At 30.9% G+C, this 15,354-nt stretch overlaps 1 protein-coding gene across 3 annotated transcripts; it reads left to right on the top strand.

Annotated features, from left to right (window-relative positions):
• The first annotated feature begins 6,540 nt into the window (after positions 1-6,540).
• On the top strand, positions 6,541-14,819 carry LOC111700014 (uncharacterized). Of its 3 annotated transcripts, none has more exons than XM_023470821.1 (3): positions 6,541-6,615; positions 9,214-9,842; positions 12,844-14,819. In XM_023470821.1, exons 2-3 carry the CDS (start codon positions 9,279-9,281, stop codon positions 14,629-14,631), a joined length of 2,352 nt encoding a protein of 783 aa, XP_023326589.1. In that variant the 5' UTR covers positions 6,541-6,615; positions 9,214-9,278; the 3' UTR covers positions 14,632-14,819. The 3 variants fall into 3 exon arrangements, with proteins under 3 accessions (XP_023326589.1, XP_023326588.1, XP_023326590.1); XM_023470820.1 differs by lacking the exon at positions 6,541-6,615 and adding an exon at positions 8,046-8,195; XM_023470822.1 differs by lacking the exon at positions 6,541-6,615 and adding an exon at positions 8,049-8,118.
• The last annotated feature ends 535 nt before the right edge of the window (positions 14,820-15,354 follow it).

The raw sequence follows: 15,354 nt of genomic DNA on the forward strand, positions 1-15,354 counted from the left end.
ATACACATTTCAGGCAGTATTCAGTATATATACTATACAGTATACACATTTCAGGCAGTATTCAGTATATATACTATACAGTATACACATTTCAGGCAGTATTCAGTATATATACTATACAGTATACACATTTCAGGCAGTATTCAGTATATATACTATACAGTATATACATTTCAGGCAGTATTCAGTATATATATACTATTTGAATGCCCCAGATTGAGAACTTGAATATACTATACAGTATATAAATTTCAGGCAGTATTCAGTATATATATATTATTTGAATTCCCCAGATTGAGACTGAAAAGTGAAGTAAAATTGTACAAAAAAAATAGTTTTTGTTTGGTTTTAGTTTCAAAACATCCGGTTTACCTTCAGACAGGTCACTCAAATGAGATAGGTGAAAAGGAAATTTAAACGTCAATCAATCAGTTTATTTTTATTTTTTTTCAATCAGTCGTGGAAATCGACATTTTTCAATTTCCCGTCAATGCCAGGTTGTTATTAGGTTCCTGAAAATATGTTCTATACTAAAATAAATATATCAGAAGTACCGGACTCATCTGATGTGTGGTTGGCTGTGCTCCTCACTCAAATGTTTTACTGGTTTAAAAACGAACTCCTGTGAATGTGATGGCTAAACTGCTAATATGAAGATTAGGAATATGCCATTTAATGGGAACCCAGCTTTTCCTGTGATGAAAGTCGACCAACAAAACATGTCATTTTTACACCAAGCTATATGAACATTCCCGTGGTTTTAACTAGTCGATCAAACTTTGAGGCAAATTGGCAAAGGAGTTCACTAGTTATAATCGGGTGCACAAACAGACAATCAGAGATTACTGTTTGCATAAATAGATACTGTCAGAGTACCTGGCGGGCCCGGGTCCAACTGTCTTTATTGTTTTCAGTTGTATGTATTTGACCTAAAACGAGCAGATATGTCCAAACTGAGGAATAAGCCTAAGTCTATAAGGGGGAAAATGTAACTTTTTTATTCAAAGGAGTGAAAGCGTAATTTCTCTCAAGTGAACACTGAGGCTCGATGCAAAGAAGGCAATCCCTGATTTCCTATGGTGTAATTAAAAGCTGTGTCTGAATCAAGTATGTATATGATATGCATAATAATGTAAATATTACTGTTTCTTTTCATTTTAACAGTCTCTGCAAAAGTGACTTGCGCATTTCTTCCTTATAAGAAAAAATTGAAAATTTAACAAGGAAAAAAAACATTGCTCGAGTCCGAAAAACGACGAAATCTTACTTATAGCTATCCTATAGTACATATATCATTTTACTCAATCAAAAATCATTTATAAAAGGCAAATTTTAAAATTGTCTCTCAATTTTCATGTTTATTGGGGTCACCCTGTAAAGTTATAAGATTGTTATGGTTCTCATTTACTCCTCAATAATTGCTTACTTTAATTTCCATTACATGATTTAAATTTTTTATCCTGCTAAAATATAAAATCAGCTACATATATACATTTCAATCTGAATTGTTTTATTACTGGAGAGCAATTTAAAAGTACTAGGATTTTAGGGCGCTTTGCGTCAATCTTCTATTTTAACTTTTAAATGTGGCTTTATCTGTGAGCATCTTCTTTGTTTACAATATAAAACAATAAAAAAAAGTTCGCGGATTTCGTAATATTTGTTCGCGCATTTTCAAAATGTTACAAAAATCAAAAACTTTTGGACACAAATTTTTGTAATTTTAAGCATCCATAAACCATTCCCTGGGGTCATGTGAGCTCCCACACAAAATTTATCGGTTAAGACGTTTTGAGGTTTTGGAAAAGTTATTAATATAGTTTCGACTGGATCATAACATTATGCTTGAAAAACGTCTTATTTCATTTTAAAGGCAGTTCTATCATATTTCTAGTCCTATTGAGTTGTGTGTACAATGTTATACAAAGTTTAAAGATAATAAAAATTTACAATGCAGAACAAGGCTTATCTCGAATTGCAAAGTTAAAATCTTAAATATTTATGTTTTTACGACAAATTGTTTGTTTAAGAATTCAGGCTATTGCCATAGCTTATCTAAAAACGTGAGGCCACTTGTGTTTATAGGAAACTTAACAAACAAGGTGAGTTATTAAATCAATAAAGGTATTTAAGTTTTGATGAAGTATAGCACTGTGCGCTAGAAAGAAGGATAATATGATAAAGTAAATTGTATAGGACATTCTTGGAACGACTTTGTTAGTTCGTAGCTCCCCAAGTTTTGATTTGTTGACAAGTAGGAGAAAACATTTCTTTCCGGTTACATATTGGAAATTCTAAACATTTTGTTCTTCTCTATACCTCTTCAATGAGAGGAGCGCATGGAAATTTAAAACATAAAACATTTTAATTTTACGTGCAGTTTACTTTAGTTTGAGGTGATAGTGAACTTGCTCCGATTTATCACAAAATGCAATACTACGATTTTACGGCGCCCATTTTCTTTTTTTAATTGCGAACATTTTCTCTTTGTATACATACTGTAAAACAAAAAAAGTTTGCTGATTTTATAAAAAAAAAATCGTGGATTTTCAAAATTTAATAAAAATCGACCTTTGTTTGAGGCTAATTTTTGAAATTTTGATTATCCATAAACCTTCCCTGGGGTCATGTGATGTCCCGCACAAAATGTGAGCCCAATCAATTCAGCCGTTTTGACGTTTTTTGGATACAAACAAACCAACAAACAGACAAGCAAAGTATATATAGATAAAATGATCATTTGTGCGTTTTGATCATGATCGGTATTTGATAAATGCAAGGTAACTTAAAATTATCAAAGGAATTGAGTTTTTGCCACAAACTCTCTATTTCTTACCCCTATATCTTTGAAACCCAGTGTCACAGAGGCTTTGATAGCTCAAACTCTGAATTCTTTTAAATCAGATAATCTAAGTTTGAAATATCTAAGGTCTTCGAAATTGAGTTGCAAAGATATAGGGATATGAAAATCTGAGTTTGTGGCAAAGACTCAATTCCTTTATCTATTCCATCATTTGATCCACAAGAGAAATGGCCATTTAATAAATAATTACATGTGATATTTTATCCGTGTCTCAAATTTGTGACGCGGCCTCAGGTTATCAATTTTTAATTATTTAAATAAGATTATCTAGCTTTAGATTTCCAAATCCCAAAAAGATATTATCGAAAGTAAATCTAAAAGCTATAGACTATAGATTTTTTTTGCTGTTTTAACGAAAGTTCTGTTATTCCTTTAGATAGATAGATAGATAGATAGATAGATAGATAGATAGATAGATAGATAGATAGATAGATAGATAGATAGATAAAACAATATCTCCGTGTGGAATGAAATGAAGGACTATAATCTATTCTTGTATCCTCTGTATATCCATCTTTAATCCATCTTCAACAGTAACACAAAGAAATATAACTCATTTGCAGTTAAAAACAGAATAAGAACAAATACCCAATTCTACATGAGTAAACAAATATACGAGACATGTTCACTAAGAACTGCAAATTTGTTTAGAGGTATTTCTTGATGTAGTTTTTTTTAAGTAAACCTTATTCATCCCGGTTAATTCTTCAAACGGGAAATATTTATTAGATGTTTTATTAGATGCAAAAAATATAATCACAATAATTTCTGGTTTAGACTTTTTAGAAAAGACTACTGAAGCTTTGATTTATCATTACATAATACCATTTACTAAGATGATAGAATATAAAGTATTAAAGTTCATGAGACCGTTTGAATGAAATAAATTACAAGAAGGGTTTGAAAATGAATGGATTAGTAGAAGGAGTAGATAGATATATGCTTAGGAATTTAAATGATCTAAATGTACAACGGACAATTCATTTAAACGTGATATAATGACATATTTTTCATATGCTACCTTTAGGAATAAAAATTAACTATTTATAACACTGTTATTTTGGTTCGCAGTGTTAAAAAGTTTTTGGACAGAAATTTTCTCTTTATCCAGAAGGTATTTAGATTTTATTTTTTCCCGAGCTTTGTCTCGATAAAGAGAAAATTTCTGTTCAAAAACTTCATTGCAACGCGTGCCAAAATAATAGTGTTATAGGTAATTTTATGAAACGTTTGTGTACTTGTTTCTAGATGAAATAAGCTTTGGAGCAAAGCAGAAGTCAAAATATAAAGTTGATTTTAATTTTCATTTCAATTGAAAAAAATATTTTGGAAATATCCTAAACCAATCAAAACTTTATAGTACACGTGCTATAATGTACAGCTAATTTAACATTACTGCACGATGATTACTTTATAGCACTTTATATAGCCTCTTCCTCAGCTTCATAAAAAATATACATTGCTCGGCCCAGAAATGATCTAAACTTATCCTTTTAACCCTGAATTAAAAAAAACAATTCAAAGTACATTTTTGGCCGTGAGGAACTTTTAATTATAAAATCGTCATTTTTTTATTTTTCAACAATCTCTTTTCTACAAAACTTTTGTCTTGGACACCTCTAAAGTCGGAACGTGCCCAGCCCTAGCACCAGACGACGCGTGGTATATAGTATGATGTAGGTTTAGTTGAAAACCCCGTCATGGAGATTAATCAAGTGTGTTAGCAGATCATGAGGCAGGAACAAATCTTGAATACCACAGAAATAGTCAACAAAGTTATAAAAGATGTTCAAGCGAAAGTCTCAAGGCTTTTTAAAAAGCCTCATTTTTGACCACGGCTATAATGGTGCTGCATTATATGGGTCAATGCAGACTAGAGATGTCAACGATAGTGTAAAGTAACGTAAAATGTACGTTTTTGTACATTACGTTACAATAATATGAAACGTTTTAATTTATTCTATATAACGTGAACGTTAAACGTTAACGTTATAGGAGCTTATACCTAACGTTAACGTTAAACTTTAACGTTAAAGGAACATACCCCCAACGTTAGCGTTTTGTGGTCATGTAACATTATTTTTCTAATATCTACAACCTAACATAAAGAAATGTTTTGTTTCAATGGGGAGTTTGAAAGTGTAACGCTTGAAAAATTAATTTTGATTTGATTGAATATCGTAACGAAAGGATTTCTATTTCAAAGTTAAACTTATAAAAAGTGTAACATTGTATAACTGAAAAATGCATTACTGTTTATGAAAACGTTTTGAAACGTTTTCCCTTATAGTATAATGAAAAATTCAACGTTGCAGAAATGGGTTATTATTTTAATAATCAGGAAACGAAAGTTTTTTATACAGAGTATAAATCTTAACTATGTAACGTATAACTTTAAAAAAAATGTAATTCTGTAAATCAAAACGTTTCATAATTTTTCTCTGAATACTAAATTGATTAATCTAACGTTATATATATGTCTGATGAAGATATTGTTCATAAAACGTTAAGCTATGAGGGCTGAGTTTTAATTTCAAAAGTGTAACAATAATTCTGCCAATCAAAACATTTCCAAACGTCTCTAATCTATCAATGTAAGAGATTCGACAGATGATTAATATCAAACTCTATATCTTTGCAACCCGATGTCGTTGACCATTAATATTGAAATATAACATTTTTAAACCATCAGGTTTGAAAGATGTAGGGATTAGTATATTAAAAAAAAACTTAGTTCCTTTCTAAAGTGTAAACGAGTTTTTTTTTAACATGCTATTAGTGAAAATTTAAATATTATAAATGTTTCTTGGACATTAAAGATTTTTGATTTGCCATTGTTTAATGAAACCCACTAAAACTCTGGAAAAGGAAGACGACATCTAAGAAATTTTACATATGCATTTTCTGTTATAAAGCGAATAATTTACTAATAGCATAAAAATCAACTTATTAAGTGGAACGGGTCTGTGAACACAACACAATTGCTGGGTTTCATGTTTATTTGACTAATTGAAATCATAACTTCAGTTGGCATGGTTCATGTTTTTGGTTGAAAAATTTAGAAATGTAGATACTTACTAAAATGCAAAAATATTTTTTCAATTGGAAAATGAGTGTTATGTTTATGCAAAAATATTTTTTCAATTGGAAAATGAGTGTTATGTTTTATTCATCAATAGATTTTTATGAAACTTTAGAAAAGAATAAAAAACTGATTTTTTAATCGATTTGTTAAAAAAAAAGAAAAAAAATTTATAACATTTTATTTCGCGTTGTTTGTGTTAAAACAAATTTAGCATTTGTTTTACTTTATTTGATATTTTTTAACCCCAAACATGAACACTGAAAACATTTTCATTGTGGTTTGTAAACTAAAGCTTATGCCGTTTTTTTACTTACTTTGTAAGTAACATAAAAAAAACACAAAAAAGACTAAAAATTCGCCACAAATTACAATTTTCTAATCTCTACATCTTTGCATGTGTTGTAGACTTTTGATATTTCAAACTATGACTTCTGTATCAAAATATCAAAGGTCTATGAGTACGACATCCAAAGAGAATAGAATATATATTAGAGGGGAATTTACTAGAAAAAATTGTAAAACGGCCATTTTGTTGTACTGTTTCCATACTGCAGGTGTACTTCACATATTNCAGCACTGTATATCTGAGGAGAGCAGATCAACTACGTAAACCTGAGAGATAGAACAGCACTGTATATCTGAGGAGAGCAGATCAACTGCGTAAAAGGTATACAAACCATGACAAGAGTGATTAAAATTAGCTTTGTAAAACAAATCATAATTTGTAAAGGTTTGAAACTTTTAAATGGGACTAATTTTTTTACCTCATTTTAAGAGGGGACATTATGGGGACAGTTGAAACCTTTATCTGATATTTTCATGTTTCTAGATGGAAACATTTTTAATTCTTATTATTTCATCCATCGTTTCTTAAGCAGAAATGTGTAAGTCACTTGTGTTAAGAAACCACATGTGAAATAATAATTTTCAATACTTATGTTTATTGGACATGCCACTCTATAAATGAAGAATTACTTGAGATTACTTTTAATATAATTTAAATTAAAGAATTGCAGTTGGGTAAAAAGAATCTAAGGATGAAAAAAATAGCCTTTAAATTACCAATTTTTCATCCCCTCCACCTAAAAAAAAAAGATTATTCATCAATCACTAAACTTTACACCCCTCCTAATATATAGATATGATATACATAAATATATTTCTTTACGGCTATATACATATCCAGTCATTTTAGATTCCTCAAATTCATCAAAATATCAGAAATGCTGAGGAGACGAGAAAAAACGTTTTATAGGGGGGGCGCCCCTGCCCCCCCCTACGTGTGCCCCCCTGAGAGGCTGAGGGGGGGTACCCGTGGGGGGGAGCTCTTTTAATATTACATCTGCTTGCATTTCCCTTCCTCAGGTTCCTCAGGCAATATACATTCTACATTGCATTGCTTTGCAGTTTGCACTCACCCAGTCCCAAACTAAAAGATTAAGAAAAGGAATAAATCATATTTGACCTTTTCCTTATAACGAGTAATTAAAGACGACAACTTTCTCAATTATGTATACGGACCCTTAATTTTGTTCTAAAGGAACCGTAAACGTTATTTCAAGTAATTGATAATGTCATGTACAATTCACAATGGTACTCCTAAAAGCTTTTTTTCTGATAAAGTATGATTTATATCAATGTTGTTGTAAACTATAAGTATTTTCACTTGAGGATTTTCTTACTCCAGAAGCAATAGATAATTAAATACTTTGTTAAGCTAAATAAATCTTTGACATTATTAATCAGAAGGTTTCAAGGGTGTGATTCGGCCATGCCCTTCTTTTTTTTGAAATGGAGGGTCACTTGAAAATACGCTTAAAGTCAATAAAAAGGTTGTTTTGGCGCATTATTACGCTTGATTTTATTGCGCAAAATTACGCAATCTTCAATTCGAATTGTCATGCGCAATAGCGCAAAAAAAAACTTTGCGCGAAAATTAGCGCAACAAATTGCAAAGAAAAATGCCATTGCGTGGAAACCCTACGGAATACAAAAAATCTTTTCCGGTGAGTAATGAAACCTTTCTTTTTTGGAGTCAGGTTTGCAATCTTTTTATTTTGTAATAATAATATTCTCACCTTTAATACATCTCTGTACTCTCTTATCTCTGAACTAGATATTCTAACCTAACAGTATATTCTTGTTGATCCTGTCTGTAACATCAAATCAAGTAAATACATCTAGAATACGCTCCCCTCCCCATCGCACCCCACTGGAAATATTTATACAAGAGGTTCATATAACAAGGTATTTTCCTAGAGAAGGATGTTTGGACTCCTTCATCAAAAAATGTACATGGTCAAAAATGTACATGGCCGCGTTCAGTGTTTTTATTTCGTTCGTCCATCGTTCTTAAAATGCCCATTCTGTTCGTTTTTTCAATCGTTCAAAAATAATTGATTTAGTTTCTCCCCAAAATTATTGTTCATTTTACCTCTCTTTTGTTCGTTTTGCCACTGAACAATTGTTTTGTAAAATCGTCCGATCTCGTTTGTTCAGAAAAATCGTTCATTCATTAAAATTGTTCGTTCAGAAAAAACTATCCTTTTTCAAATCGTTAGTTTAGTAAAAAACTAATGTTTATTAAATATTGTGTTCGAAAAAATCGTTATTTTAATAGAAAAACTATTGTTTTTTCATAATGTTTCAAAAAGTTCGTTGGTTCTAACAAACTCGTTCATGAACGATCAATCTCGTTCGAACGATTTTAAATCGTTCATTTTTTTCATCTATTTTTTCATTTCTCTGAACTATCCATTTTATTCGTCCATCTTTTGTTTTTTTCTAAACTACACCCTTTTTGACAAAAAATTTAGTTTGTTCTCAAAATTTTCGTTCATTCAAAAAAACTGTGCCCACCTCTAGTCCGAGCGGCAGCTCTAGGCCCTGAACTTGTCTTAACCTAACCTAACCCTGGAATAATACAAAATATTTCATATACTTGGACCATGTACGTTTTTTGATGAAGGGGGTGGGGGCAATAATCTTTCTCTAGGATTAAGCCCGTAATAATTATCTTTTTTAAGAAAGAATTTGCTTATTGTTTTAATTAAGAAAACTTAATTTATTAATTGCTGTTTTTATGTAACAGCTTATTATAGTATATTACTTCCAAGTGATTTTACATTTCAAACCGAACGTACTTACCAACATGGCTTTTCTTGAAAGTGAATCATGGTTTTACTATGCACAGACCTACAAGAAAATGGCCGATAATTTATTGATTAAAGATTTAAAAACTGCTTTAACTTATAAATTTGTTCAGGGAAGATTATGAGAATATAAGTAAACTTACAAGAAGAAAGGTGCCCTCTTTACAAGATAGAAAATATGTTAGAATTAGATGGAGCAGAAGCAGCAGACCGGTTTGCTAAGAAATATCTGCCAGATCTGAGGAAAGTTAGTGTTAGATTTCCTGAAGAATGGTTGTCCAGTGGTACAGCTATCCAATTCCCTGATTTACCTCCAGACAAATTAAATATATTGCTGAAAGAGGTGGAAATAGGAGAAAAAAATGATGTTAGACACTTTATGGGACACGTTACTAATGCGCGTGCTGAACATGAAGTTTGGACATATTTGACTCAAATTTCTCAATCAACAAGGACAGCTCTATTGTTCAACTACAAAACCAAAATGTTTTATACTTTATTTGGTCTACCTGAAAAACAACTACAACGAGAATTTGACTTTCTTCTCATAGTTGCTGAATATAAGATAGTTGTTTGTCTTGAAGTCAAAGTGTCTCGGTTTGGGTTTCGGGGTGGCTTACAGGCTTTGAAAAAAGGAGAAGATTTCTACCATGAAGTGCTGGCTGCTATTGGAGAAGATGAATACAAGGATTGGGAATATATTCCTGTCGCAGTTTTCCCATATGCAGTAAGCAGGAATGAAGTAAGTTACTTTTCCAAAAATGTATTGAGAAAACTCAAGATTTCTATTATCTAACTAATGTTTCATCAAACTGCTTCATTTGTTCTAATATAGTAAATACAAAACACCCAATAACAAAATGTCCAGTAACAAAAAAACAAACAAAAAAACACTTTAAATCAAAACTTCAAATTTACAAATCAGGTATCACCCAAAAACAAAACATCCAAGATAAACGAAATAAAGCCTATTGCAAAATGTCCAAAGTTGCAGAATGTTCAGGGGAATGAAATGTCTAAAGTGACAAAATAAAAAATTTAGAAAACAATAACTCCAATGTATCTTCCTTTTACTTTCAATATTTTGTGAGCGAAATTTTTTAAAAGTTAAATATTTTTGTATAACAATATTCACAGATGAATCAACTAAGTTTTTGGATAATTTCTCGGCTAAATTCTTAAGTCTACATTTCAAATGCCTTTTTAAAGAATATAAAGTAATATCCGAGATTTTATATTATCTTTTATTCTGTAACTTTGAAGGCATCGTATAATTTTGGACATTTTCAAAATTAGGAATCTTTTTTTTCAACTTATGGAATTGACATTTTGTGGTGTTGAACATTTTGTTAATTTGGACATTACAAACCTGGGATTTTTGTTGAGATTTTGTAACATTGGACGTTTTGCTCTGAACACTTTGTTATTGAACATTTTGTGTGTTTTATATCCACTCCTACAAAACTGTCCAAAAACTGTAACAACTTGCACCTAAAATCTTGAAAAATAGAAAAAAGCAGGAAAAATATTTTTACATTTTTTATTTTTTACATTTTGTAAAATACATTTCCTAGAATTAATCATTAATCTGACCTTAATGCAAAATCTCAAAAAACTAGCTCCAAAAATAAAGGCGTGACCCCGCCCTTGTATTTTATTATATTTTAGGGGAAATGTGTACATTCCCCCTTTAGATATAATGCTAAATCCAATATGATATAATAAGACACCCTGTCTCTTGTTGGTTTGTTTAAAAGAAACGCTATAACATTATAACACAAATTTTGTGTGAGACCTGGCATGGCAAGGGGTGTTTTGTGCTATTCAGAATCTAGAAAAATACCTTAAAAACATTCGAAGTTAAATCTTTGAATTATATATTCTAAATTCTCTTTTTGAAAATTATAGGACAATGTGTTATAAACCGAATTGCTATTCATGTAAAACTAATTAGATATGTTTTAATATGCTTTGATATTTGTTGTGTACATGTCTGAAAATTACTTTAAACTCTAGTTATTCGAATTTATGTATAAACTATTTTGCATATGATAAATTCGCACCCTGATCTCTAATCGTTCTCCTTAAATCTATTTAATATTTTGTTATTATTACTAACATTAGGTGGAAAAAATAATCAAAACAGCCAAGAGCTATTTTCCACCTAATTGCTTTATACTTGTACTGTAAATATAATCATCAATTTTGTGATTGTAAACTCTATCTGTATGTATACAGATACATTTATTTTAGCAATAAATTTTATCTTATCTTATCTATCTTATATTGCTACTGTTTGATAATGTTTAAAGAGAAAATGCAAAAGAAATGAAAAAGTTAAACTTATTTTTATTACGAAGGGTAAGAAGAACACTAGAAGCCGCCTAATTTTGCTTTTATTTACTTTGGTTTATATTTTGTAAGTCCTTAACTGATAACCCGATCCCAAAAACGATCCCAAAAAAATGTTTCCTGCTTTTAATACGATTATTTACGAACATTTTAGCTTTCTGGTAAAAGATGTTAATTCGTTTTAGTTCAGTTAAGTTAATAAAACTGAATTTTTCAGGAAATTTCAAGGGTTGACAAATATGAATTTTATACTCAACAAACTCATTTTCAGTGGGTAAAACTTTTGAGTGCTTTTTAACTCTCAAACTTACCTGCATTGACAAATTTTTGTCAAAGATCGATGGTATCTCTCCACTTCCAGTTCTCAGCTCTCTCAATTTTACTACCTTTTCATCTTCCAAAGGGCCGTTTTCATCTCATTTTGCCGCGAAAAAATTAACTTGTCTAATAAGTTAGGACTGTGAATTTACGACTTTTTGATAATTGTGGTTTAAAAGTAGAATAAGCATCAGATGGACTACAAGTGTACATCATGTTATGTAAACATTAAACAATAGTTTTCATGTTTTCAGTGTTTGCATTTGTTTAACCAAATTTAAAGGGCTAAAAAAGTCAAAAAAGTCAAAAAATGACTTTCATGGCATGTGTAAAAAAAGGCAAAAGGGATATATAGGATAAATCCTCTAAATTTATAAATGAATCTATATTTTAAAATATTGTAAAGGAATTGAGTCTTTGCCACAAACTCAAATTTTCTAATTCTAAATCTTCGCAACCTGAGATGGAATTTAAAGAATTTAAGCCGCGGTTTAAATCCGCCAAAACCCGGTTTAAATTAAGCGCCGGTTTAAATCTTGAAACATTTGATACAATTTTAAGTGGAACCAACCATATTTAAACCGCGGCTTAAATTTAAACCGCCGCTCAAATTCTTTAAATTCGGCCATTGATCTTGTAAACCTTTGATATTTCAAACTTAGATTATTTCATCTAACAGAATTTATATGTTTGAAATATCTAAGGTCCACGACATTGGGTTGCAGAGATAAAAGGATTAGAAAATAAGAGTTTGTGGCAAAAACTCAAAGTTAAGATAAATGAATCTATCGTAGCTTCTTTCATAATAATCTAATTTTTCTCAAAATATCTTGTACATTTAATGCACAAGTACAATCGAGTTCAAATTAAATTTTACATAAACTGCTAAAATACGACTGATTTTGCAATTTATAACATAAAAAGTTCAAAGGTCGATTTTATTTTATTTATAAACTATAAAAGCTTGTATCGTTTTTTTGAGAAAACATAATAACATCTGGTTCTTTATTTGAAACTGATATGAAATCTAGATTCTAAGCAAATTCCTAATCTAATCTTATCATTTGCTTTAGGTGAGAGGAAGAGAATGGTTTTTTAGACATTATCCTAATCTTGAAATAGTCACCAGGCAAGAAATGAATCAGCCTGGAAGCTTCATAGATTTACTTCATCTTCCCAAAAAGTTCCCTATTGATGAATCATATATAAGGTTGGTTAAAGTTCTGATGGCGTCAGCACACTGCAGTTCTCCTCCCTTAAATATGATTGAAGAAACCAAGAAGAAACTTATTGGACTTAATACTCCTGACCTAGGGGTTGGTATCTCACAGGACCCATGGCCTCCCAGCTCTACAGTTTCATTTTTAAGTTTGAAAGAAAAACCAGTTGGTTCGGTTGAGAGTATAATATTCTGGAACAAGGAGCATGCTCAGTTTTTATTTCAAGATACATCAAATATCATTTTGTCAGGAGAATTTGGTTCTGGGCAAACTACCCTTCTCTTCAGTAAAGTTAAATCAATGTTGGAGAGGGGGTTGAAAGTTGTATTCATTTCCTGCTTGCTCCCATGGGAAGGTGTAAGTCCTATCTATAACGTCCTGATGCGACAAGAAATTGAAAATATTGGTGGCATGTTTTACAGTGCACAGGACATATGCCAGGCAAAGAAAACTGCTGTTACAGAAGTAGATTTCTATTCTCTGCTTGTTCAGTTTGTACAGGAAAGACAGGTTGAAACAAGATCAACTATTATCATTGACAAATTCGGAGACAATATGATGAAAACATATAACGAAGAAAAGAAGAACATGAACAAGATGTTACTGCGAAAAGTAGTAAAATCTTTGTCTAAACATGGTCAAGCTGGCGCACAGCTGATCATATCTATTCCTCCACACTGTGAATTTAATGATTTTTATTTCAAAGATTTGGAATTCATACAACTTAAATATGTGCTAAGAATTACTGCTTCCATATACGGATATGAACAAGCAATGCAAGATAATTCTAGTGACGTAATTTTTTCATCTGTAATAGGACCTTCACCTGTTTACATAACTAGCAATGGAGATGATTTCTATGGTAAAACGCTAGATGCAGTTAGTGGGAAAACCAGGAAATTTGTTCTCCTATCGGATACTGACAGATTTGATGGCGCTAATTATGACAAGGTTAAAGCTGAACTGGATAAGTTAGGAATAGAAATATTTGAGTATCTTACACTGAAAGATAATATGAAGAATCTTGAACGATTCCGGAAAGCTGAAGAAGGATGTTTGATTACAAATTACAAATGTATCAGAGAAGTCGAATGTAGTGCGTTGGTAGTTTTTACTGAAGATTTGTTTGAGAAAGAGGATTCAAGAATTCTAAGAGCTACAATTTTCTTAGTAGTTGCAATTATGAAGAAAGTTGATCCTCTTACTGTCAACTATATAAATATGGAATGTTCCAATCATCATCTTTTTATGAAAGGGTCCGTTAAGGACCCCTCTTTATACAGCAGAATTGTTAAAGAGTTGCTTGAAAGGAAGATTGAAAAATATATTCTTCTTATTGATACAGTTGTGCATACATCAAAGAGATTATTCTTGGAACAGCTGAAGAGACAGGGCGTAAACCCACCAGATATTGCTCCGAAGCTAGATACTCCAGCAAATCTTGAGATTGTTAGAATATCTTGTGAAGAAAGCAGTAAAGGTGCCATTTACACCAGAGCTCATATTGAGGAAGAATGCGTGGTTTGGTTTGCTCGCAATAATATACCCTTGATTTATTTTCACCAAGCTTCTGACAATCAGGATATTCAGCGAATTCTCAGCAACAAACCTGAATTCTTCATTCAAGTTAACTATGTATGATAGATTTAATCCTGTAGTTCACCTTTACACTTTGCAGCTACCTTTTTTAAACTCTTTTACTCGTTATTTTTTACATTCTCAAAAAATAAACATAAACCAAATGAAAATTACTTTTTTACTATGAAATTCTTAAAGTTATGTACTTTTTTAATCTTCATTAAAAAGACTGCCACAAGTCCATAATTAAAAAGTTTTTAATAAATATATAAATATTTTTCGACAAAAAATGAATATTTTTGAAAATGATTAGAATTGTCCTGTAATGAGCGAGAATGAATTAAAGTTGGAAACATACTCAAGTATAGAGGCAGGTGAGTAAAGATTGAAAATTACTGAAATCCTTGTTTATCTCTGAAATAGTTTTTACTGAATAAAGATTTTTATTTTATTTTATAAAGGATTGCGTGATGATTGGATGAGAAACACGGAAATATTTCAGCAACATGTTTATTGACAGGTTAGATAAGATTTAGATATTATGATTTCTTGAATTTTGTCTTTTTAACCATCTATGCATAATATAATACACATATACACTATACCAGGGGATATTAGTTCCAAAACTAACACTTGGCCCATTTCTAACACTGAGAGTTAGAAATGGGTCAAATCCACAAAGTTATCTTTTTCAAGAGTATATATCTTTAAATCCAAGACGAGTAGAACAAAATTACACCATATATTAATATGGCTAAAACTATTTATTGAAACAATAAATGTTAA

This window comes from Eurytemora carolleeae, unplaced genomic scaffold, assembly GCF_000591075.1.
Source record: "Eurytemora carolleeae unplaced genomic scaffold, Eaff_2.0 scaffold221, whole genome shotgun sequence".
Lineage (NCBI taxonomy): Eukaryota > Metazoa > Arthropoda > Copepoda > Calanoida > Temoridae > Eurytemora > Eurytemora carolleeae.